A 22312-nucleotide genomic window follows, 5' to 3' on the forward strand; every position below is an offset into this window, starting at 1 on the left:
CAGATCTTGATCTAAGTCAGAGCTTACAGGGTTTGTTTGTGCTGCCCTGGGCCCCTGTGGCTTTACTGCCTTGCTCCGATTGATCCTGTGTCAACTTCAGCTCCGGCATCCTGAACATGCAAGGAATTCAGACCTGGAGTTTGAGTAGCTGCCTGACTTTGAGGTCTGTGGGTGGCTTCTGCCAAGCGTCAGGCAAGCAGAATCTCCTTATCTCTAGTTCATACAAAGCCTTAAGGTCACAAGTCAAGCTCCAGCGCAGCTCTGCTCATGGTCTTTATCACCTTTGCTGTTCAGGGGCTTCCTATGAGCTATCTAAATTCTTGGGATACCATCCTCAGCCCATCCTTTCCTCAGGATCCAAACTCTGCGGTGTTAGCTCCCCCTTCCTAGCAAATAACCCTATGGTTCTTTTCCAGGTCCGGTTCTTGGAGCAGCAAAACAAAATGCTGGAGACCAAATGGACCCTCCTCCAGGACCAGAAGACCGCCCGGAGTAACGTTGCTCCCATGTTTGAGGCGTACATCAGCAACCTGCGGCATCAGCTGGATGTGTTGGTGAATGACAAAGGGCGCTTGGAGGGCGAACTGAAGAACATGCAGGACCTTGTTGAGGATTTCAAGACCAAGTAACGTATAATCTTCCCATCTAACGGTGTAGTTGAGCTGATGGGTTGGTCAATAGCTTGGCAGAGATGTCCTCAGCCTTCCTACTAGGGAGGGAGATCTATTTCCAGCCATGAGTTAGGTGTCGAGCCCAGGGATGCTGCCTGGATTCTTCATGCCTGGATCGCTTGTTGGGCCTGGCATCTTCTTCCCACATGGTCTTCAGTGGCTCCATCCTGTTGGCTTTACTCTGGGGCCTCCTCAGAGATAGCTTTGCCCTTTGGGTGTAGCAGTTGGGGTCTGTGGGAAGGCCGTGGAGCTCTGCAGGGCGGCAGGCGGTGGGTGAGCCACTGCTCTTTGGATGGGGAGGCAACAGAGCAGGCGACCTGCAATTTTAAAGCAACTTTTCAATCCAAATCGTGTCACTTGGGAGGAGCCCCATGAAGAAAGTGGCCTTTGTTCCAGCCCACGCCCAACCCCGCTGTACAGGGGAATGCCTTTCATTAAAAAAAAAAAAAGGAAGAAAAGAGGGAGCTGGTAAACTGGATCGAGCAGGAACTGAAAACAAATAGATCTGATAATCCCCAGGGTGTGTTTAGGGAAAGGCAATAGTCGGGGGTTCCCAAGGAAGTGCTTGGGAATGATGTTTCCCTCAACCCTGCTTGGTTATTTCTGCTCTCCGCTCACTCATGGTTGGACTTTGCGTCTCTGCAAGGTGGCAGCGAGGGGCTGATTTGCCCCTAGAGGAATTGCAGCCCTAATTTGAGTCGCACGTCACGTGAATGCCAGGTGCCCAGGTGGATAGTTATGCCTCCAGGGTGCAGGTCCATGTGAAAATAAACCCTAGCGTGAAGAGAATCATGGAATCATGGAATCATGGAATGGTTTGGGTTGGAAGGAACCTCAAAGCCCATCCAGTTCCACCCCTGCCATGAGCAGGGACATCTTGCAGTGAATTAGATTGCTCCAAGCCCCATCCAACCTGGCCTTGAGCACCTCCAGGGATGGGGCAGCCACCACTGCTCTGGGCAACCTGGGCCAGGGCCTCCCCACCCTCACAGGAGAACATTTCTTCCTAAGATCTCATCTCCATCTCCCCTTAAAATCCTTCCCCCTCACCCTGTCCCCGCACTCCCTGATAGTGAGAAAGGAAGAGGAATTAAGATGTAGTAACCAGAGTTCAGAACCCGCTCCTCCCCATTTATATGTAGAAAACCTCCTCTTCTAAACGGAATACCTAAAACATGACCGGCTCTTCTGCCTCTTTTTCTTATGTCCAATTGACACAGTAATTCTCCGTTTACATCTCAAGTAGGGGAGGAGAATTATGAGCATGAGGCTCCAGGGGATGAGATTCAGGCCCTTATTCAGCAACGCCATTGACTGAGGGTGTGGTTCAGAGTGAGCGAGAGTGGAAGCAGCCTGTGCCCGCGCTGCCCACGTGGCTCGGTTCAGGGCTTGCCAAGGTGTGATAGGGCACTGAGCTTCCCGAGGTGCCTCTGGAGCGAATGGAGAACATGGAATGATCTATCGGTTCATTGCACAGCTTGGTGGAGCTTCCCTCAGGCAATGAGGGGTTTGACAGGCCAGTCTGGGATAGTTCAGACTCTGTACCTAGAGCCATCGAATCCTGGAATGGGTTGGGTTGGAAGGGACCTCAAAGCCCATCTGGTTCCAACCTCCTGCCATGGGCAGGAATGCCTTCCACTGGATCAGGTTGCTCCAAGCCCCATCCAACCTGGGCTTGAACACCTCCAACACACATAACACCTTAATGTGATGGCTTAAATAATCTTTACGGCATAGAAACGCCACCGTTGGTCGAGCGGTCACCCTTTGTTTTGTCACTGGAGTCTCATTTTAAGGCAAACAGCCACAGTCTAGCCAAAATATTAATGGTTTGAGAAACAGGGTGACCAGTTAAAGTGAAATTTGATTCATAGAATTATAGAATCGGGGAATGGTTTGGGTTGGAAGGGACCTTAAAGCCCATCCAGTTCCAACCCCCTGCCATGGGTAGGTACACCTTCCACTGGATCAAGGGGCTCAAAGCCTCATCCGACTTGTCTCCGATTATCTGTTCAGCGCCGTGGGCTGTGTAGACGCAGCATGGCCACGTCATTTCTAGGTGCTACATCAGCCTGGAATAGCAATGGATGTGATTCATTGACCTCAAAAGGGACACCGTCCATGTATGCCGGTGTGGTTGGGCAAGCTTCCAGTTTGGAGGAGAAAGGGAAATAGATGAGGGCTGTTGAATGTGAAGTAGATCGCGCTTGGAAACCCAAATTACAGCTCTCACCGCGCAGGGACTGTGTAAATAAACAGAGCAGGCTTGTCACTTTGGCAACAGCAATTCCAAAACAGCCCGAGAAGGTGGTTCCTGCTCTGTTCCTTGGATGACTTTCGGGATTCCTATAGCAGATTCTTGCTGTTCGCTTCAGCAGGTTGGCTTGTGTAGAGCGGTCCAAGTGGTAGAGGTCAGTGAACTCCCGTGAAGTCCATGGAGCGTGGTCTTTATCTGCCCAAGATCTCGCTCTGTGCATCTAAAGGTGAACACCTCGGGAAGGGAAATAGCCAATATTAGAAGTCTCTGTGACTTTGAAGCTTGGCCACGTGGTGCAGAACGAGCACAAATCAGCACAGGAAGGAGGTAGATCTGTTGGAGTGAGTGCAGAGGGCAACGTGGAGACCGTCTGTGGGCTGGAGCACCTCCCAGATGAGGCCAGGCTGAGAGAGTTGGGGTTGTTGAACCTGGAGAAGAAAAGGCTGCGAGGAGACCTTAGAGCAGCATCCGGTATGGAAATGGGCTCCAGGAAAGCTGGAGAGAGCTCTTGATCAGGGAGTGCTCGGAGAGGATGAGGGGAAATGGTTTTCAGCTGAAAGAGGGAAAATTGAGGTGGGATCTTATTTTTGAGGGTGGGGAGGCCCTGGCGCAGGTTGCCCAGAGCAGTGGTGGCTGCCCCATCCCTGGAGGGGTTCCAGGCCAGGTTGGATGGGGCTTGGAGCCCCTGATCCAGTGGGAGGTGTCCTTGCCCATGGCAGGGGTGGCACTGGATGGGCTTTGGGGTCCCTTCCAACCCAAAACCATTCCATCATTCTATGAATTCTATGATTCTATGAGAACAGTTACCCTCAGCTCTTATCAGGGTGGTGGGATGTGGTTCACACCTGCAAAACATCCTCAAAAGTCCCTAACAAGGAAGCGTGCGGCGGGAGCTGCAGCAGCAGGGGTTGGGTCAGCAGAGAGGAACTTGTCGAATCTGCATCTCTTCTGCATTTGTATTTGCCCTCTCAAGACGGAGCTGAAACGACTGAACACCTGAGGACACGGGCTGACATCCTGGAGTGAGGAGAAGGAGCAGAAATCCTCTTTAGTGCAGTGAATTTTGATGAACGGGGGAAAGCATGAGTGAGAAATGCTTTCCAGGTTAGTGGTCATGGGGACCAGTAGATCTCCCCGGCATCAGCTGGTAGTTCTTGTGCAAATCACCATGGGACGGCAAACCCTGCTTGTGGTTTGGGCAAGCCATGAGCTTTGCTGAGATGGTTCACAGATAGAGAAATGGAGGCAGAGAGATGGAAATTGGGGTATCTCTCCACTGTGACACCCTTTTCTTCTACTCAGGCTCTAACTTCACACCAATCCTTTTTTCTTTCCTGGCAGATACGAGGATGAAATCAACAAGCGCACGACGGCAGAGAATGAGTTTGTGGTGCTCAAGAAGGTGCGTGACGGGGATGTTAGCTGGGACTGATCGTAGGTTTGCAGCCCTTCTCCCCCTTTTGCCCCTGCGCTCTTTGCTACAGCCGTGCCTTGAGACCTGCAGGTGAAGAACTACAACTCTCCTTCCTGGCTGAAGGCCTTCGTGTAGGCACTGAAGTCTCTGTAGAAAGCTGGGAAGGACTGTGCCAGATCCCGGGGATATAGAATCATAGAATCTTAGAATGATATGAGTTGGAAGGGACCTTAAATCCCATCCAGTCCCACCCCCTGCCATGGGCAGGGACACCTCCCACTGGATCAGGGGCTCCAAGCCCCATCCAACCTGGCCTGGAACCCCTCCAGGGATGGGGCAGCCACCACTGCTCTGGGCAACCTGGGCCAGGGCCTCCCCACCCTCACAGCAAAACATTTCTCCCTAAAATCTCATCTCAATCTCCCCTCTTTCAGCTCAAAGCCCTCCCCCTCATCCTCTCCCTGTACTCCCTGACTGAGAGCCCCTCCCGAGCTTTCCCGTAGGTGAAATAGATCCATAGATCGTGGCTGTATCTTTCTGTGGGACATTTCTGAAGGCCTTCCCTGACTCTCCAACCTGACGGTGGGCTGGAAATGCAGGTCCAGGGGACCCTACGGACCGTGTGGGATCCCACACGTCAGCCGATGTTTTCTTAGGACATAGTGGGGTGGGTCACTGGGTGGATGGAGATGGGGAGCAGACAGTGTGGGGAACCTGATGGGCTCATCGCTGACTTTTGAAGCCATCAAAGCTGTGGCAATCTCCATGGGTTATCGCTATTTTAGGATGTGGATGCTGCCTACATGAACAAAGTGGAGCTGGAGGCCAAGGTGGATGCTCTGACGGATGAGATCAACTTCCTGAGATCTCTCTATGAAGCGGTGAGGTCCTTTCTGCTGCTTGGGGCTGCTGCAGGGTAGCACCGGCAGTGGGTGAAGAACAATGAACGGTGCCTGAGAAAATGAATGTGCTGATTCCAGAGATTCCAGAGACAAAAAAGGCGATGGTTACCTGGAGTCTTCCCTTGCATAAGCAGAAATAAACCTGCACGTCCTGTGCACTGAGACAGTGATTTCTCCCCATCTGGGATGTGAGAGATTGCCAACGTGCCGGGACGTGCGTCATTTTTTTGATGCTGTTAGCGGGAAAACAATGAAAAACTGAGTTTTTAAGCCAGCGCTGGTGTGTGCTTGTGAGTTTGCGTGTTGTGTGGGAGAAAGAAAGGAAAGCTCCCTGTGCCAGACACCTTTATCTTACCCATTATTTGCAAGATAAGAGTTTATATTGAACTGGACACATTGGGTCCGTGAGTGAAATTTGGCCCTCGCTTTGTTGTGAAGCTGATGCTCTTTGGACCAACATTTCACGCTGGGTTCTTATCTCAGGGGTGGGATAAAGGAATCTTGCTGTCAAATTGTGGGCGATAAGAAGTAGCCTCGTTTCTGCTGCTGTTTGTTACTTTGTCCTTTACAAGGTTGATGCGATTCGGTTGGTTTCCTTCTAATTAATGAATGCTTTGATTGATTTTTCTCACCTACCTCCCTTTCCCTTTTCTTCCCAGATTCTCTCTTTAATTGGCTTCCAAAAGAGAGGCCCTTGAAAGGCACCGATTAATGGTATTGTTTTTCATGCAACTGGCAGGAACTTCAGGAGTTGCAGGCCCAGATCTCCGACACCTCTGTGGTGCTCTCCATGGACAACAGCCGGAACCTGGACCTGGACAGCATCATCGCAGAGGTCAAAGCGCAGTACGAGGAGATTGCCAACAGGAGCCGAGCGGAGGCCGAGTCCTGGTACCAAAGCAAGGTGTGTTCTGGGAGGGATAAAGACAGTTACGGGTTCCGTTAGTCCATATATCCTGTGTGTCAGGAGTGGGAAGGATTTTAGCCGGCTGATGGACTTCCTCCCTGACTCCATCCTTTCCTCTTGCCCTGTTTTATCTCCTAGTATGAGGCGCTGCAGGTCACTGCTGGGAAACACGGGGATGACCTGCGCAACACGAAGAATGAGATCTCGGAGATCAACCGCGTGATCCAGAGGCTGCAGGTGGAAATTGAAAATGCCAAGGCCCAGGTGAGGAGCTGCCGTTGTTCTCCTGCTGCGGAGCGGTGGATTTAGCAGCAACAAGCGTGCCAGGGGTCCGGGTGGAACGCAGTTTGGGGGGAGCTGCAACGCTCCTCTCGAAAGGTGTTAGTTGTGTTGGAGGGAGAAAGTGTGTTGTGAGCAATGAAATTATAGAATCATAGAATAGTTTGGGTTGGAGGAGACCTCAAAGCTCATCCACTTCCATCCCCTGCCATGGGCAGGGATATCCCACTGGATCAGGGGCTCCAAGGCCCATCCAACCTAGCCTGGAACACCTCCAGGGATGGGGCAGCCACAACTCCCCTGGACAACCTGTTCCAGTGTCTCACCACTCTCATGGGGAAGAAATTCTTCCTAAAGTCCAGTCTAAATCTGCCCCTCCCCGGTTTATCCCCATTCCCCCTCATCCCATCCCCACAGCCTTTATGAACAGCCCCTCCCCAGCTTTCTTGGAGCCCCTTCTTGTAGGTACTGGAAGGTCTATGTAAGATCTTCTGAGCTTTCTCTTCTCCAGAATGAACAACCCCAACTCTCTCAGCCTGTCCTCGTACGGGAGGTTCTTCGACCCTCTCATCATCCTTGTGGCCTCCTCTGTACCCATTCCAACAGCTCCATCTCCTCCTTATGTTGAGGATTCCAGAACTGGACACAGTATTCCAGATGAGGTCTCCCAAGAGAGGAACAGAGGGGCAGAATCCCCTCCCTCAACCTGCTGGCCACACTTTCTTTGATGCAACCCAGGACACAGTTGGTTTCTGGGCTGCGAGCGCACATTCCCGGCTCAGGTTGAGGTTCTTATCGACCAGCACCCCAAGTCCCTCTCTGCAGGGCAGCTCTCAATCCCATCATCCCCCACCGTGTATTGAAACCGGGGTTTGCCCCAACCAAATGCTGAGAGGCAGCTGAATTATAGGTGAGAACAAGTCCACCAGGAACTGAGGAACGCAGAAGGGGAGTGAAGCAGAGCGGATTCCAAAGGGCAAGGCTGCAGGTGGCCTCTCTCCCAGCCCCACACGTTCCTCATGCCCTCTTTCTTCTGAGGTCTTTGTCCACTCCCTTCCTGCAGAAGGAAACACAGTATTTGGGCACAGAAAACATTTTTTTCAGCTGTATGGGAGCTCTGTTTGCTTTCTCCGGGGGCTGTTATCACTTTATCAAATGGAAAGCCAGACCAGGACCACGCTGGGAGCTGAAAACTGGCTGTGAATAAGCAAAGCAGCTGGAGATAAGCCCAGCGTGACTCATCCCTTTGTATCTGTTTGGTTTTAGGGCAGGGAGGCTTCGACACACACACTTATAAGCAAAGAGTTGACCATGTGGCAGCTCCTTCGAATAAAGAAAGAGAGTACAAAGCACGTATATAATCTAAAGTGTTCATTGTGAGCCCTTCCTGCCAATCCTGGGGCTTTTTCGGAGGTGCAGAGGGCAGAGTTGTGGGTGCGTTAAGTTGACAGCTTGATGTGGCCCCACAGGGATGCTTTTGGGGTAGGTCTGTGTGGTTTGTTAACTGCTTGAGTCCACGCTTGCCTCACATCAGAGCTTGCTGGAGACCTGCTGGCTCTGAACAAGCTCAGAGGCCGAACAGGAACAAACCCGAGGCTGCGTTAACCATAAACGTTGAGCTGTTGTGCGCGGTGTGGGTGGGTTGAGAAGCTGAGGGTAACCTGAAGAAAGTCTTCTGAAAACATAGCCAGTGGTGAGAATTAGGGTCTGCTTTTTGGAAGAACGTATCTTGGGATGAGATGAGCTTCCTTCACAGGCTGATCTCCATCCAGTGCCCCCCAAAATGTGTAGGTGTGAACGTCTAGAGATCTAAATAGAAGAGGTGGCTGCAGGTCTCTGCAGGTGTAGAGATGGTCTGACTAGTAGATGTCAGGAGTGCATGGGCTGTAGTGTCCTCCAGCAAGGAGGTGAGATACCCACTGACGTGTCCTGCTCCATCCTCACAGCGTGTCAAGATGGAAGCAGCCATTGCCGAGGCCGAGGAACGCGGAGAGATGGCTGTCAAAGATGCCAAGGTAAAGCTAGAGGAGCTGGAGGCCGCCCTGCAGAAGGCGAAGCAGGACATGGCTCGGCAGCTCCGTGAGTACCAGGAGCTCATGAACGTCAAGCTGGCCCTGGACATCGAGATCGCGACCTACAGGAAGCTGCTGGAGGGCGAGGAGAGCAGGTGGGTGCAACCGTGTGTGTTCTACATGAGGAAGGGTCCAGCTCTGTTGTTGACTTCACTTGGAGACATCACGAGGGCCTGATTCCAGCTTCTGCAGGGAAATACGGAAGAGACAACCTTGCACTTGAAACTGATAGTTGATCCTCAAAATACTTTGGCTGAAGAGCCAAACTGGGGGAAAGCTTGTTGCTTTGGGTCAAAATATGCAAAGAAGTTGTTTTCAATCGGTTGTTCTCTGCTGGGGCAGAACATTTCCAAGGGGCTCAAATCCCCATGGAATTAGGACAGCGTCTGTGTTCTTTCGGCCTCCCCCAAAGCTGATAACAGCTGTAAATGTAGGGCCAGAACAAAGCGTTGATCTGGACTGAATTATTTACGACAGCAGCAGTAACTCAGTGCCATTGTCTTCATCCTCAACGCTCGCCCTGGGGGGAGACCAAGTAATGCGGAATCTAACCCAGCCTCTTCTTTTCTCTTCTCCAACAGGTTGGCTGGTGATGGAGTTGGCAATGTCAACATCTGTGAGTTGGTTTTGTAGAATCATAGAATCCTGGAGGGGGTTGGGTTGGAAGGGACCTCAAAGCCCATTGAATTCCACCCTCTGCCATGGGCAGGGACTCCTCCCGATGGATCCGGTTGCTCCAAGCCCCATCCAACTTGGCCTTGAGCACCTCCAGGGAAGGGGCAGCCACCACTTCTCAGGGCAACCTGGGCCAGAGCTACACCACATGCCCACGGCCTCTTTGGTGGGCCGGGAGATGAGCCGAATGCGTTTATGATTCACGGTTCTCCATGGCGCAAGGGGTCCTGAGCCAGAGTGAGCGATGGAGAAGGAGACTGCTAAATCCTTGCATACATCTGGCTGGAAGAGGGAATAAATGCTCTGGGCCAAAAAGTAACAAGAGTTTGGTATCCCGGGCCCTGTGTCTTGCAGGAGATCATAAAGAGTTGTCACCTGGTTGCTGCAAGTCCAAAATGCCCTTGTTGTGATGATGCCAAACTGGGTTCAAGGTTTCCCGGTGCTCACATTTGGTTTCCTTCTCTTCGTGTCACAGCTGTGGTCAGCACCAGCGGTGGAGGAAGCAGCTTTTCCGGTTCCAGCGGATTTCTGGGAGGAGGAGTCGGAGGAAGCCTTAGCCTGGGAGGAGGAGTCGGAGGAGGCCTTAGCCTGGGAGGAGGCATGGGCAGCGGGGCGCTCGGCTTCTCTGGCGGTAGCTCCAAATCCTACTCTGTCACCACAACCTCATCCAGCAGGAGAAGCTTCAGGAAGTAACTACAGGAATGGAGATCGGCCATGCCCATTCCACCAGAGAAAATCCATAGAAAGGGAGGGAAAAATCCATAGAAAGAAAAATTTTATTGCCTTTTATAGGACAAATTGGCTTCAAAAGTGCTGCAGTGCTGAGTTGGAATAAGACCGACCAGAGTACCTGACCCTGTCCCGTCACGCCCAAGGCTGGAGCTTACGCTGATGAACTTAGCGGGAACCGTTCCGCTGAGAGCAGGTTCCAGCCTGCAGGGTGAAATCCATCCCGGGAAGCAGGAGGTATAAACACTTCTGTTACCGGGTGCTTCCTGCTCGGGGCTGGATTTCACCCTTGGAAGGGCAAAGCCATCATTTCCGTGGCAAACTGTTCCACGTTCTGCTGTGGTTTTGCAAAGAGACCAAAGATTATCTCCCTCTTAATATGGTTTGGAAGTCTTTATTCCCTTAGGCTCCTCGGAAAATGTCAACCCTTGTTAAGATTTCAGCCTGGGATTGTTTTCTTAAAGCATACCAGGAGGAAAACAGTGAAACTCTTCGGGATTTCATCTTATTTCTTTGGAAATGGGCTCAGAAATGGAATTCGACACGTCTTGGAATGAATGGCGCTGGTTTCTTACTGAGGGCAGTGCAGACAGATTTACTTTCAGGTTCTTTATAGCAAAATAACTCATAAAGAAGCTCCCCCACCCATTCCCTCGCCTTAAAAGAAGCCCAAAGCTCAAAGGCTAGGAAGCTGCTTAAAATTAGGAGTAAAAAGGGAGATACCGGTCCCCATCTTTGGGTGTCTCTCTTTCCCACCCTCTTAATTCCAAGCGTGTCCGGTGATACCTGATGTCTTTACCACAGCTAAGGAGAAGGTGTGGTTTATTGGGGCATCATTGCAATAACCATTTATTCCTGCCCAAATGTGTCTCCGGCTTAACCACGTCAGGGAGGAGAGTTGGGTCGTTGCTGCAGTAGGAAGAATTCTTGGCTAAATAACTCAAGGCAACTGCAAAATTGTTGTGTTACGTGCTCAGCCAGGTCCTAGCGGTGCATCCTTTGTTAACGTTTTATGCCTTTGTGGTCTGAGACCTTCTCGTGAGGTCAGTAATAAAGTTTCCCTGTTGCGTACAGCTTCAGTCCCAGCCGCGTTCTTCCTTTGTGCCGTCCTGGATGCTCCAAAGCTCTGGAAACCATCTCACGTTATCTCCTTCCTCCCATCTCCGGCGCCTTCTCCTGGCTGCGTCCCCAAGGAGGACGACTGAGGGTTTATATCTGCACGGTCGCGTTCCCACGTGGATTTTTACCATGGAATCTGGGCAGTGGGGTGGTGGAGTTGAGAACACGTGAAAGGGCTGGAGGACGTGTCTTGTGAGGACCTGGGGTTGTTTAGCCTGGAGAAGAGGAGGCTGAGACCTTCTCACTGTCTACAACCGCCTGAAAGGAGGTTGTAGCGAGGTGGGTGCTGGGATGGTGGTCTCTTCTCCCAAGTGATAGGAGAAGAGAGAGAATGGCCTCAAGTTGCCCCACGGAAGGTTCAGATTGGACATTATGAAATATTTCTTCACCGAAAGGGTTATCAGGGACTGGAACAGCTGCTCAGGGGGGTGGTTGAGTCACCATCCCTGGAGGTATTTAAAAGACGGGTAGATTAAATGCTTGGGGATATGATTTGGTATTATATATGTGACAGGTACAGTTGGGCTTGACGATCGCAGATGTCTTCTGTGGAGCTGAGAGAAGTTGAATCCTGGAGGAGAACCCTCTCTTACAAGCGGCCGCATCTCAGCAAGATGAATCCTGGCCAACTTGAGGACAACTCATTGATGGAGCAGGGAGGGGAGGAATCCCGGGTGCCCAGCAGAGCCGTGTTGTCACGTCCCGGCACACCCAGCTCCCGACTTTTGTGTCGCAGCCAGAAAAATCAAAGTGAAAAAAGATCCCCTGAGGTTTAATTGAAACATTGAGCTGTGCCGATTTTTCACTGTGCATTTTTAGTGCCTCGACTGAAGGTTGTGTTCCTACTGGAGCATTCCTGGTGTTTCCCCCCTGGGCTGTGTCACAGCTGCAATCCCTGGGATGCCGGATTGATCACCGGTTATTGCAATAACAGGACTGAGACCATTGCCGAGGTGGTTCTGCCCACTTGGCGTCACAGTGGTTGACAAAGGAGTTGCGTTCTGTTCTTTGTAGGGAAACTGAGGCAGGGAAAGGGTGAGGACTTGGATGCAACCAAACCTGAGGAGAAGGCGGTTGGGAGCTGACTTTGCTTCCCTGGCGTTTAAGCTGCATTTGCTTCAGTTTCCATCAGGTTTGTGGTAATTATCGAGGCCAAAACCTGAGTTCGACCGAGATTGTCATCTTATGTTTAAAAGGAATTAAATGGCACGAAAACCAGTATGGGCTGGGCTGAGTCCTCGGCTCCCACTGGGCAGGGAGGAGCGAGGGGTGGGGGGAAAACAACTCCTGTCCTGGGAAGGCTTCCACCTGGGAAGGCTAATTAGCTTGATGGGGAGCCTAATTGGCTTGATGAGGTTATAAAGGGCAGCACCCTATCCAGTAGAGATGAAAAAGAGGTCATAGAATCCTGGAATGGTTTGGAAGGGATCTCAAAGCCCATCCAGTCCCACCTCCTGCCATGGGCAGGGACACCTCCCACTGGCTCAGGGGCTCCAAGCCCCATCCAACCTGGCCTGGAACCCCTCCAGGGATGGGGCAGCCACCACTGCTCTGGGCAACCTGGGCCAGGGCCTCCCCACCCTCACAGGAAAACATTTCTTCCTAAGATCCCACCTCAATTTCCCCTTTTTCAGCTCAAAATCCTTCCTTCTCCTCCTCTCCCTGCACTCCCTGATCCAGAGCCCCTCTCCAGCTTTCCTGGAGCCCCTTTCAGTCCTGGAAGCTGCTCTAAGGTCTCCCTGGAGCCTTCTCTTCTCCAGGCTGACCAACCCCAACTCTTTCAGCCTGTCCTCGTGCAGGAGGTTCTCCGGCCTTTGGATCATCTCCGTGGCCTCCTCAGGTCTTGCTCCAACATCTCCATGTCCTTCCTGCGCTGAGGACTCCAGAACTGAACTCAGAACTCCAGGTGAGGTCTCACCAGAGCGGAGCAGAGGGGCAGAATCCCTTCTCTTGTCCTGCTGGTCCCACGGCTTTGGATCCAGCCCAGGACACGGTTGGTCTCTGGGCTTCAAGCATGCTTTCCTGGCTCGCGTGGAGCTTCTCCTCCCCCAGCACCCCAAATCCTTCTCCTCAGGGCTGCTCCCAATCCATTCTTTACCCATCCTGTGTTTGTGCTTGGGGTTGCCCCAACCCAAGGGCAGGATCTTACGCTCGGCGTTGTCGAATCTCATGAGGTTTGCACAGGTCCTCCAGCCTCCTGCTGGAGACCAGGACGCTTCGTGCTCCCGCGCAGGAGCAGCCACAGCTTTGGAAGAGATATGGATGTGGGAATTGGGTCTGCTTTGCTTGGGGAGGTCACTACGATGAAGCCGTCCGTGTCCTGCGGGGCAGAACCTGGTCTGGTGCTACGATGAGAGGAGTGGCGAGGAGGTCTCAAACCACCCAGCGGCTCCTGGTGTGTGGCTTCGAGGAGTTCCCAAGTGACTCGAGGCAATCGGCGGTGGCTTTCAGGGGATTTAGCAATCGGTGCTGGTAATAAAATGTTCGTTAGCTGTATGCAAATTGTTAGAGCATCTTTGCTTAGTCAGCGCCCTCAAAAATGTTTGTGTTTGCTTGTTTTTCCCGGGGGGAAAAATCATTAGGACAGGGTGGAGCTCCAAATGAAAACATCGGACCTGGGAAGCTGTGCCATAAACACTCAGCACTGAGTGGCACAGATCCTGCTCCTCGTGTGCAGGCGTAAGGATGGAGGGAGCTGCGCTTCCACCTCAGTGGGGCTTTGGGGAGAGTTTTTTGACTCTTCTCCGTGCGAGGCTGCTCGTGAGCGTGGAGAATGTGTGGGTTGGGGCTTATGGGAGGTGAAATATCCGTCTTAGGAAGGAAAAGCAGATGCAGGATTTGTCCTGTGCCTCTCTTGAAGCCCGAGAGCTTCGGCATCGAGATCTTGAGCAGAGACAAGAAAGACCCCTCCTTTTCCCCAAATGAAGTGTTGAATGAAGGTAACTGAGCTGTTGTGTGAATTTATTGGAGATGCAAAACGAAAGCTGCTGACAAATTATAAAGCCATTAGAAATAAATCCCTGTTTCCTCATTTATTTTCACTGAATAGGGTTAATGTACCTACATAACAGTGCAGGGTGTTGGGTACCGGAAAGCTGCGAAGGGAATCAGTGCAGGTCCCATGCATTTAGGGTTGGGTTTGGATCCCTCGGATAATCCCATAGAATCATGGAATGGTTTGGGTTGGAAGAAACCGCAAAGTCCATGCAGTTCCTAACCCCCTGCCATGGGCAGGAATGCTTTCCACTGGATCCGGTTGCTCCAAAACCCCATCCAACCTGGCCTTGAACCCCCCCAGGGATGGGGCAGCCCCCTCTGCTCTGGGCACCCTGGGTCGGTGCATTAAAGATCCTTCCAGCCCAAACCATTCCGTGTTTCTATGACTATGGATGAGGAGCCTGGAGGAACTGGGTGCACTCAATCTGTCTCTGGCCTGGCTGGTGCTGTTTCTTTGAAGAAAAACCTATGCGTTGCTTTATTTCCAGCCTTGGCATTTATCTACATCTCTTTACATCTTGTTTCTGGCTGATTTGGTCATGGACATCACCTCTCCACGGGAGCACCTCGTGCTCCTGCTGCTCACACCATCACTGCATCTCACCGCTGAGCTGCAGAACGCCGCGCTGCTGGTCCGGCATGCGTTTCTGGTGGCTGAGTCTCCAAAGCCAAGGTCTGGACCATAGGTGGGACATCTCCGTGAGCAGCAGGCAGCTGTAAAAGGTAGAACAAAGCTGAGTTCTGGCTTAGGGAATTCCTCAGAGAAACAGCAGAAGATGCTTGAGTTTGGTGGGAGGGGAATACTCCAACTTACAGATGTTGTCAGGGAAGCCACCTTCTGCCTGGAGCCTGTAGAGAGTGGTAAAAGGTTATCAATCCATCTTCAAATGCAAAGCTGTGTAGCCTCAAACAATGCTTAAACTGAAAGACGGGAGATTGAGATGAGATCTGAGGAAGAAATGTTTTGCTTTGAGAGTGGGGAGACCCTGGCGCTGGTTTCCCAGCAAAGTCATGGCTGCCCCATCCCTGGAGGCGTTCAAGGCCAGGTTGGATGGGGCTTAAAGCCCCCTGATCCAGTGGGAGGTGCTCCTGGTTTGCAACTGGATGGGTTTTAAGGTCTTTTCCAAACCAAACCATTCCACGATTCTATGAAACGTGAGCCCACCCCTCTCTAGCCTCGCTCTTGCTCTTTGGAGGCAGTAGGATCGGCTCTCTTCGTGGGTTTGCACTGCTGGAGGTCTGTTAGGACTGATAGAACTGACCTGCGTCACTGTTGTGTGGATGACCTGCAGCACGGCAGCTCCAAAAGAGCACTGGCCAATTGTTTCTCCTTTCTACACATGCAACGGTTGGACTTGATGATTATAGAGGTCTTTTCCAGCCTTAACGATCCTACGCATCTGGAGCAGCTTATGCAGCCCTGCTAAGGTCTGTCACTCACCTGCTCTCCTCTCCTTCCAGCAACTGCCTATAGGTGACGATCTCCATGCCCAGGGCCAGCTTGATGTTCATGAGCTCCTGGTACTTGTGGAGCTGTTGGGTAAGGTCTGCCTTTGTCTGCTGCAGGGCTGTGTCCAGCTCAGAGAGTTTGTGCTTTGCATCCTCCATGGCTGTTTTCCCACGCTGCTCAGCGTCGGCCACCGCAGCTTCCAGCTTGCAGCGCTGCAAGGAGTGAGGCACAATCAGTCTTGGCCATTCATTCCTCCCTTCAAAGGTCGCTTGTTATCAAGAGATGGTTCAACATCTGGATGTGCCTTCAGCCCAGCAGTGAGATGGACATGCAGTCCCTCTGCAGGGGTTTGAAGGAGCTGGACATGTGGTTTCAGCGCTCCTTTGTGTTGCTCGCAAGGGATGGGACGCTGTAACCACACCTGCCTTTGGTACTGCGTGAATTGAGCTTCAGTGCAGCCCTGGTTGGAGCAGCAGAGTCCCAGCTCATGAACACCCTCTGCAAGGTGGGTATTTTAGTCGTGGGAGCTCACAGGAACAGCAATTCACTCTCTGTCCTGCTGAAATAACCAGACCTGGCTGTGCTCACCTGCTCCTGGGCACTCCTGACTTCTCCGTTCCGTCTCTGGACCATCCGTGTCAGCTCAGCTATCTTGGTTTTTGCCTCTCGCAGGCTGTCAGCATTCCTGCCTGCAGCGACTCGCAGCTCCTCAAACTGGAAAAGGGCAAAAGTCACCATGGTATATCCCCAAACCACGTGCTTTGAGTTAAATCAGAGCAAATCCGGAGGGGGAACAACTTATTTGATTCCCGAACCCTCTCTCTGCCAGGTTTTCTCACCTTGCTTTCATACCAGGCCTGCGCTTCTGCCCAGCTCCTGCGGGCGATGTCCTCGTATTGAGCCTTGACATCTGCAACGATGCCATTGAAGTTGACATCTTGGCTATTGTCCATCTGCACGACCACTGAAGTATCTGAGATCTGGGCTTGCAGCTGGTGGGTTTCCTGGTGGCGACATGGGGTTGAGGTGGTCAGAGGTGCTGGTCCTGCTTTGTTCCATGCCCAACCTCAAGCTGGTGTCACCCTCCTTGTGCAACTCTTTCCCCCTTCACAGTGGCCAAGCAGAGATGGATTGCTAAGCCTCACCACTCACCCCAAGCAACGATCTCTGCCCTGCGCTATCTCCTGTCCTTTGAGAAAACCAGCTTCAAAACCCACCTGGGAAGTGCCGATGACGACTGGAGCCACAGGGAGAGCCTCCTTACCTCTTTGTAGAACGTTCTCAGGAATTCAACCTCTTCTTTCAGGCTTTCCACTTTGGTCTTCAGCTTTGCATTGCTTAAGAAAAAACAGTCCATGTCCTGGAAATGCATTGAGAAAAGAAGAAGGAAGTTTGTTAGTGAGAGCAGACTCAGGACAACCCTTGGGGTGAGAGACTTTCAGTGCTGGTACTGCGCCCGAGCTCCCGGTTAAATGGTCGCTGCCAATTGGAGTTCAAGCAAAACCAAGACCCATCTCCTCGCTTCTACTTGGTTTGTGTCCTCCTTTGGGGAAATAAGCCACCACTCACACCCCAAAGACCTGAACCTGGCGAGGAGACTCCAAACAGCCCTTTGCTCACCTTCTTCAGGGCACTATACTCACTCCTGGAGCGCATCTGTTGGCTGCGTTCGTTCTTGTACCTGTGTGGGGAAAATGGGGAATTTTGTTCAAGTTCAACACAATCGTATCCTTGTTTGGGTTCCTACAGACCTTCCTTCGAGAAGTGAGACTCCTAATGTTTCTTTCCTTCTTCTCAAAGAGTGTTTTGGGGATGCTTCTTCTTTCATAGCCCATGGGAAAGCAAATGCTGTTTTCTATTGAGCTCCATAACAGCAAACGGCCTCTGAACATTTCTAAATGTTAATTCCTTGAATTAGGAAGGAGAGAAAGAGAACCTGGAAGAGAGACATCCTCAGTTTCCTCAGTCTCTGTGAACTGGGACCTTATTTTCCATACTGAGTTCCTCGTAGATCTCTCCACCTGCCTACTAGTTCTCTGGGAACCTTCTACTACCACAAAAAGTTCACATCTCCGGCTTTTTACAAACCTTAAACAACATGGAATAATAGAATGATTTGGGTTGGAAGGGACCATGAAGGTTATCACCATTTTGAGCCCTGCGCTCATGTTTCTCTATTTTTTTACTTACATTTTCTTGTTGGTCTCCAAAAGCTGCTGTGCTGCTTTCAGGTCTGTTTCTAACCGGGCTCTGTTGCACCTCAGTGCTTCCAGCTGCTTCTTCAAGTTGTTGATGTGAGCCTCTAACACAGGCTTGGTGGTCTTCTTGCAGTGGTCTTGACCCTGCAGGAAGCTCCACTTGGTCTCCAGTACCTTGTTCTGCTGTTCCAGGAGTCGAACCTGAAATCCAGAAAGCAAAATAGGGAATGAGATGAGGATTGAGAGAGTCGGTGTCCACTCAACAGCGGTGAAATGTCTGTTCCTGTTCTTGGTTTGTGTCATTACAGCGTTTCCTACTCCAATGTGCTGTGTGTGGGCTCTTTCTGGGACACCCATACGGAAATGCCCAAAGCACTTCCAAATAGTAGAGATTTGCAAGAAATTGGGGATGAGCAGGAAGGAATGGGAAGGAATCGGAAGACTGAAGCTTCCCCAGTGGCTCATAAACACCTTGGTGCTCGGCTGAGACCCTCATGCGAGTTGCTCTCGGTGTCTACAATGAGTAGTCTTACAAGGATTTCATGCCCTTTCCATGACACCTCGCTTGGACTTGAGCGCTTCAAGCTTGAGGAGAGTTTCTTGGCTCACCTTCTCAATGAAAGAAGCAAACTTGTTGTTGAGGGTCTTGATCTGCTCTTTCTCTTGGTACTTCACCTTTTGCATGTTGGGATCAAGTTCCAGTTTGAGCGGTTGGAGCAATTGCTCGTTGATGGTGATGGGTGTGATGTTGCACAGCTTGGAGGCTCCACCAACCCTGTAGCCAAAGCCCACACCTCTACAGCAGAACCTCATGCCAAGTGCACCAAAGCCATATCCACGTCTCACTGGAGGATGTCTTCCAACAGCTTTTCTGGGCTTGGAACATACCATGCCATCAAGACTTCTACTGCCGAAGTAGCCCAAACCACGGTAGCCCATGCCACCACGCCAGCGACACGAGGTAGTGCTGAAGTTATCTCGATTTCTGGGAAGAACCACAGAGGAAGAGCTGAAACTTCTGACAGCACGGACGGAGCTGTTGCTGTAGGAGCAGCAGGACATGGTTGCCGGTGGGAGAGCGATGTGCTGGGAACAGATTCCAGGGTGCAGTTCCCTCTGAGCACCTTGGAGCACCTTCTTCCTTTTATTTGCGTAGAAAACGGGGCGAGGCTGCATGAAACTTCCACAAAATGTTTATGATGCAAAGAATGTGAACTGCTCAGCATCTGCTGTGCTCACCGACAGGGAGCGCGGCAGCGTGTTTGCCGGGTAAAGGTTTGAAAGATGGGGTCATATTTAGGTCTTGTGTAAGAGCAGCAGAAATTAGGGGAGTTGTGCTGAGCAGATCCATTTTGGGGCGCGTGGTAGAAATTGCACGTTCCTCTTTTTATGGGTTGGATGAAGAAGAACTAAGACTTGGAAAACATAAAATGATTTTCTGTCAAAGGAGATCTTTATGGTTGACCTCACTTGGAGTTCTGCTTCCAGTTCTTCAGTGCAGGAAGGACACGGAGCTGTTGGAGTGAGTCCAGAGGAGGCCACAGAGATGATCCAAGGGCTGGAGCATCTCCAACATGAGCACAGGCTTTGAGAGTTGGGGTTGTTCAGCCTGGAGAAAAGAAGGCTCCAGGGAGACCTTAGAGCAGCTTCCAGGGGGGCTCCAGGGAAGCTGGGGAGGGGCTCTTGATCAGAGAGGGCGGGGAGAGGAAGAGAAGGAACAGTTTTGAGCTGAAAGGGGACATTGAGATGAGATCTTAGGGAGAAAGATCTCATTTTGCTGTGAGGGTGGGGAGGCCCTGGCCCAGGTTGCCCAGAGAAGTGGTTGTTGCCCCATCCCTGGAGGGGTTCAAGGCCAGGTTGGATGGGGTTGGAGCCCCTGATCCAGCGGGAGGTGTCCCTCCTCCTGCAGGGGGGTTGGACTGGATGACCTCTAAATGTCCCTTCCAACCCAAAGATTCTATGTTTTGCTCGTACCTCATCTTGCAAGCAAGAGCTTGGAAGGACAATCTGAGTCAACCCACTCTTTAACAAAACCTCTCACTAATAAAGGTGAATTTACTGAGAATGAATGAACAAAGCCTCGCAGGTGGGTTAGTGGTGAAAGACTGTGTTTTGTTGGTTCTGCCTGTAAAAAGGCGACTTGTTTCAAAGCCAGGGAAACATCTGTGGGGCCCCATCTGTTTCTCAGGGTGATTTTTTCTGCAGGTTGCTGATACGAGTGTTTTCCGACATGCTAATTTATTTGGAGTGAATTGCTGATTAGTTGAAACCGAAACCGATGCTTGGAGCACAGTAGCTTTTGCAGACACTCAAATCCTCAGAAAAGCAATGTCTCCTCCTCCCCTCATCCTTCTGCTTGAGGGTTGTGTTCCCACCTGGGCTGGGGCAGGGCCAGGCTTGGTCCTTCACCTCCTACGTTGGGAAGTGCCCTCGTTGCGGCATCAAGGCTCAAATTCTTCCAGGCTTTGCTGTTCACACACCTTTGTGTCCGTCTCTTTGGAAGGACAGGGATAGCTTTGGCGCTTGCGTTGCTGTGTGGGAGGGCGGCGAGTTTTGTAGGGACGGGGTGGAAGTTTCAAACCGATGATTTTGCTTTGTTTACTGCGTTTCTTTCCCCTTTCCTGTTCAGTGGTTGCTTACAACTGCAAGCGAAAATTAGCACCTTTGCTGTAGGGATTGGAGCTCTTGGACGCTTTGGCTCCAGAGCTCACAGTCATCCTTTGGGAAGGGCGCAAAAAGATCTAGAGTTAAACTTGTGATTGTCCTCCTAGAATCATAGAATAGAATCATGGAATGGGTTGGGTTGGAAGGGACCTCAAAGCCCACCCAGTTCCACCCCCTGCCATGGGCAGGGACGTCTCCCAGTGGATCAGGGGCTCCAAGCCCCATCCAACATGGCCTTGGACCTGTCATGTTGGGTACTCACAGCAGCAGTTACGCCCCACTTCTGCTAAGATTCTCAAGTCCTCAGATTCCCCACTTTGAGTTGAAAAGACTTTTTAAAGCTCTGCTTCCTTGGCCACCTGCTGTGTTTTCCAAAGGTGTGACCCATCCTCTGTTAATACTTTCACACGTAGAGCCGATACTGTGTAAATGAGTCATCCGTGCCCCCCAGTGGCAAAGACTTTTGCCTGAAAGCCCAAGATCTGGGACTGTGGCCCCAGAATCACACAGCAGGTTTAATTACTGACTCACCATCTCACTTTGGTATTTATTTTCATCTTATTTTCTCTCTCCTCAGGGTGAGGAACCGAGGAAAACCATGGGCAAACGCAATGACGGTTGGCGTTAACTCCAAGGATGGAATTGTGGGGCTGAATCGGGTGATTCAGAGACCATCTGGGGAATGTGAAAACACCGAATCCCAGGCAAGGATGATTCGGGCAATAATGCATCGATTCAATTCCCAGGTTGTGGCTTTCCAAAGCTCCTCCACTAGAGCTAGGGAGAAATGATGAAGAATCTTGATGAAATACATGTCAGCTGCTCAACTCTAGGACTTGCCTGTTAGAGTAAAGAATAAAATGGTCTGTTATGACCAATAACTGAACCACCATCAGCAGAGACCTACAGCGAGAAGACAAGACGTACAAAAACCTCTCAGTTAGGCAGAGAACATCATCCTCGAGTGAGAAGTTTACCTACAGAGTAAAGGTGAATAACAGAGAGGCAGATCCAAGAGCTCTGAGCTCTTCAAAGCGCACGCGAAGAAGTGGCAGTAATGGAAGTCTTCTACCCGCAGAGATGCAAACTGGAAAGAGCCATTGCTTGAAGTTGAGGAGCACAGGGAAGTGGTGGTCAAGGATACAAAATGCAAACCCTCCGAGCCAGAGATAGACCTGCAGAAGGTGAAGGAGGACACAGCCAATGAGTATCTGGAGCTCATGAATGTCAAGCTGGTCCTGGACATTAATTAGGATCATGACCTATAGAAAGCTGCTGGAAGGAGAGAAGAACAGGTGGGTGTTGGTAAAGCCCTGCAGGGGGTTTGCAAGGAAGAAATAGGAGTAGAGAATCTTTAAGGTTGGAAAAGACGCCTAAGATCATTCAGTCCAACCATCACTCCAACCCCACTGTGCTGATGGAACCGTGGCCCCAAGTGCCACAACCACATGTTTTTTGAACCCCGTGGTAGGGAGCTGGAACTGGATGGGCTTTGAGGTCCCTTCCAACCCAAACCATTCTATGACTCTATGACTCGCCTTGTTGTAACACCAGGACTCTGCGTCAGCCCAGTTTCTTTTGTAAATGTCATCAGCTTTGGCATCAGCGCGGATGTCGCCCGTGTCCAGGCTTCACCTGTTGTTCACAGTAACAGAGATGTCCAAAATGGATGCTTGGAGCCGAGTGGTTTCCTAAGGGCAGCAGCAAAATTCTCTGTTATCTACACTGGAGGTGTTTTCCCTGCAGATCTCCAAAGCATGGAGATGAGGAGCTGTGCTGTGCTCCACGTATCATGATTCCAGGCTCCCCGCAGAAAAGCCAGAGAGGGATTCTACCTTCACCATAGCTTCTACCTTCACCATCAAGCTGGAATAGATTCCTTAGGATCTTGCCTGTGCAGTGCAAGAGTCACACCTCTGAAATCCATGGCAATTGATTGATGCACTCATGAAACACCAAAAATCTCTGTGATCTTCGG

The 22312-nt window shown here is 51.2% G+C and overlaps 2 protein-coding genes across 6 annotated transcripts in view; one reads left to right on the top strand and one right to left on the bottom strand.

Annotated features, from left to right (window-relative positions):
* LOC104055082 (keratin, type II cytoskeletal cochleal) overlaps positions 1-10994 on the top strand; it is a 36373-nt gene extending 25379 nt beyond the window's left edge. For all 5 annotated transcript variants that reach the window (XM_054051409.1, XM_054051407.1, XM_054051410.1 and 2 more), the window contains 8 exons: positions 417-625; positions 4270-4330; positions 5128-5223; positions 5984-6148; positions 6290-6415; positions 8377-8597; positions 9084-9118; positions 9653-10994. In XM_054051409.1, the coding sequence (XP_053907384.1) occupies positions 417-625; positions 4270-4330; positions 5128-5223; positions 5984-6148; positions 6290-6415; positions 8377-8597; positions 9084-9118; positions 9653-9870 (1131 nt within the window). In that variant the 3' untranslated portion in view covers positions 9871-10994. The remainder of the gene's footprint in view (positions 1-416; positions 626-4269; positions 4331-5127; positions 5224-5983; positions 6149-6289; positions 6416-8376; positions 8598-9083; positions 9119-9652) is intronic.
* A 4465-nt stretch (positions 10995-15459) lies between these two features.
* On the bottom strand, positions 15460-18767 carry LOC104055121 (keratin, type II cuticular Hb4-like). Its single transcript, XM_054051412.1, has 7 exons — positions 18280-18767; positions 17663-17871; positions 17093-17153; positions 16737-16832; positions 16312-16476; positions 16061-16186; positions 15460-15684 (listed from the first exon to the last, which is right to left on the bottom strand). Exons 1-7 carry the CDS (start codon positions 18730-18732, stop codon positions 15460-15462), a joined length of 1335 nt encoding a protein of 444 aa, XP_053907387.1. The 5' UTR covers positions 18733-18767.
* Positions 18768-22312: the final 3545 nt, after the last annotated feature.

This window comes from Cuculus canorus, chromosome 29 (assembly GCF_017976375.1).
Source record: "Cuculus canorus isolate bCucCan1 chromosome 29, bCucCan1.pri, whole genome shotgun sequence".
Classification (NCBI taxonomy): Eukaryota; Metazoa; Chordata; class Aves; order Cuculiformes; family Cuculidae; genus Cuculus; species Cuculus canorus.

Bases quoted from the DNA above. Each gene is read 5' to 3' on its own strand.
- LOC104055121 (XM_054051412.1), bottom strand. From the start codon at position 18,732: ATGTCCTGCTGCTCCTACAGCAACAGCTCCGTCCGTGCTGTCAGAAGT. The intron at 16,833-17,092 runs GTGAGCAAAGGG...ATGCATTTCCAG, and splicing joins AGTATAGTGCCCTGAAGAAG to GACATGGACTGTTTTTTCTT. The intron at 16,477-16,736 runs GTAAGGAGGCTC...TGTCGCCACCAG, and splicing joins TGAGAACGTTCTACAAAGAG to GAAACCCACCAGCTGCAAGC.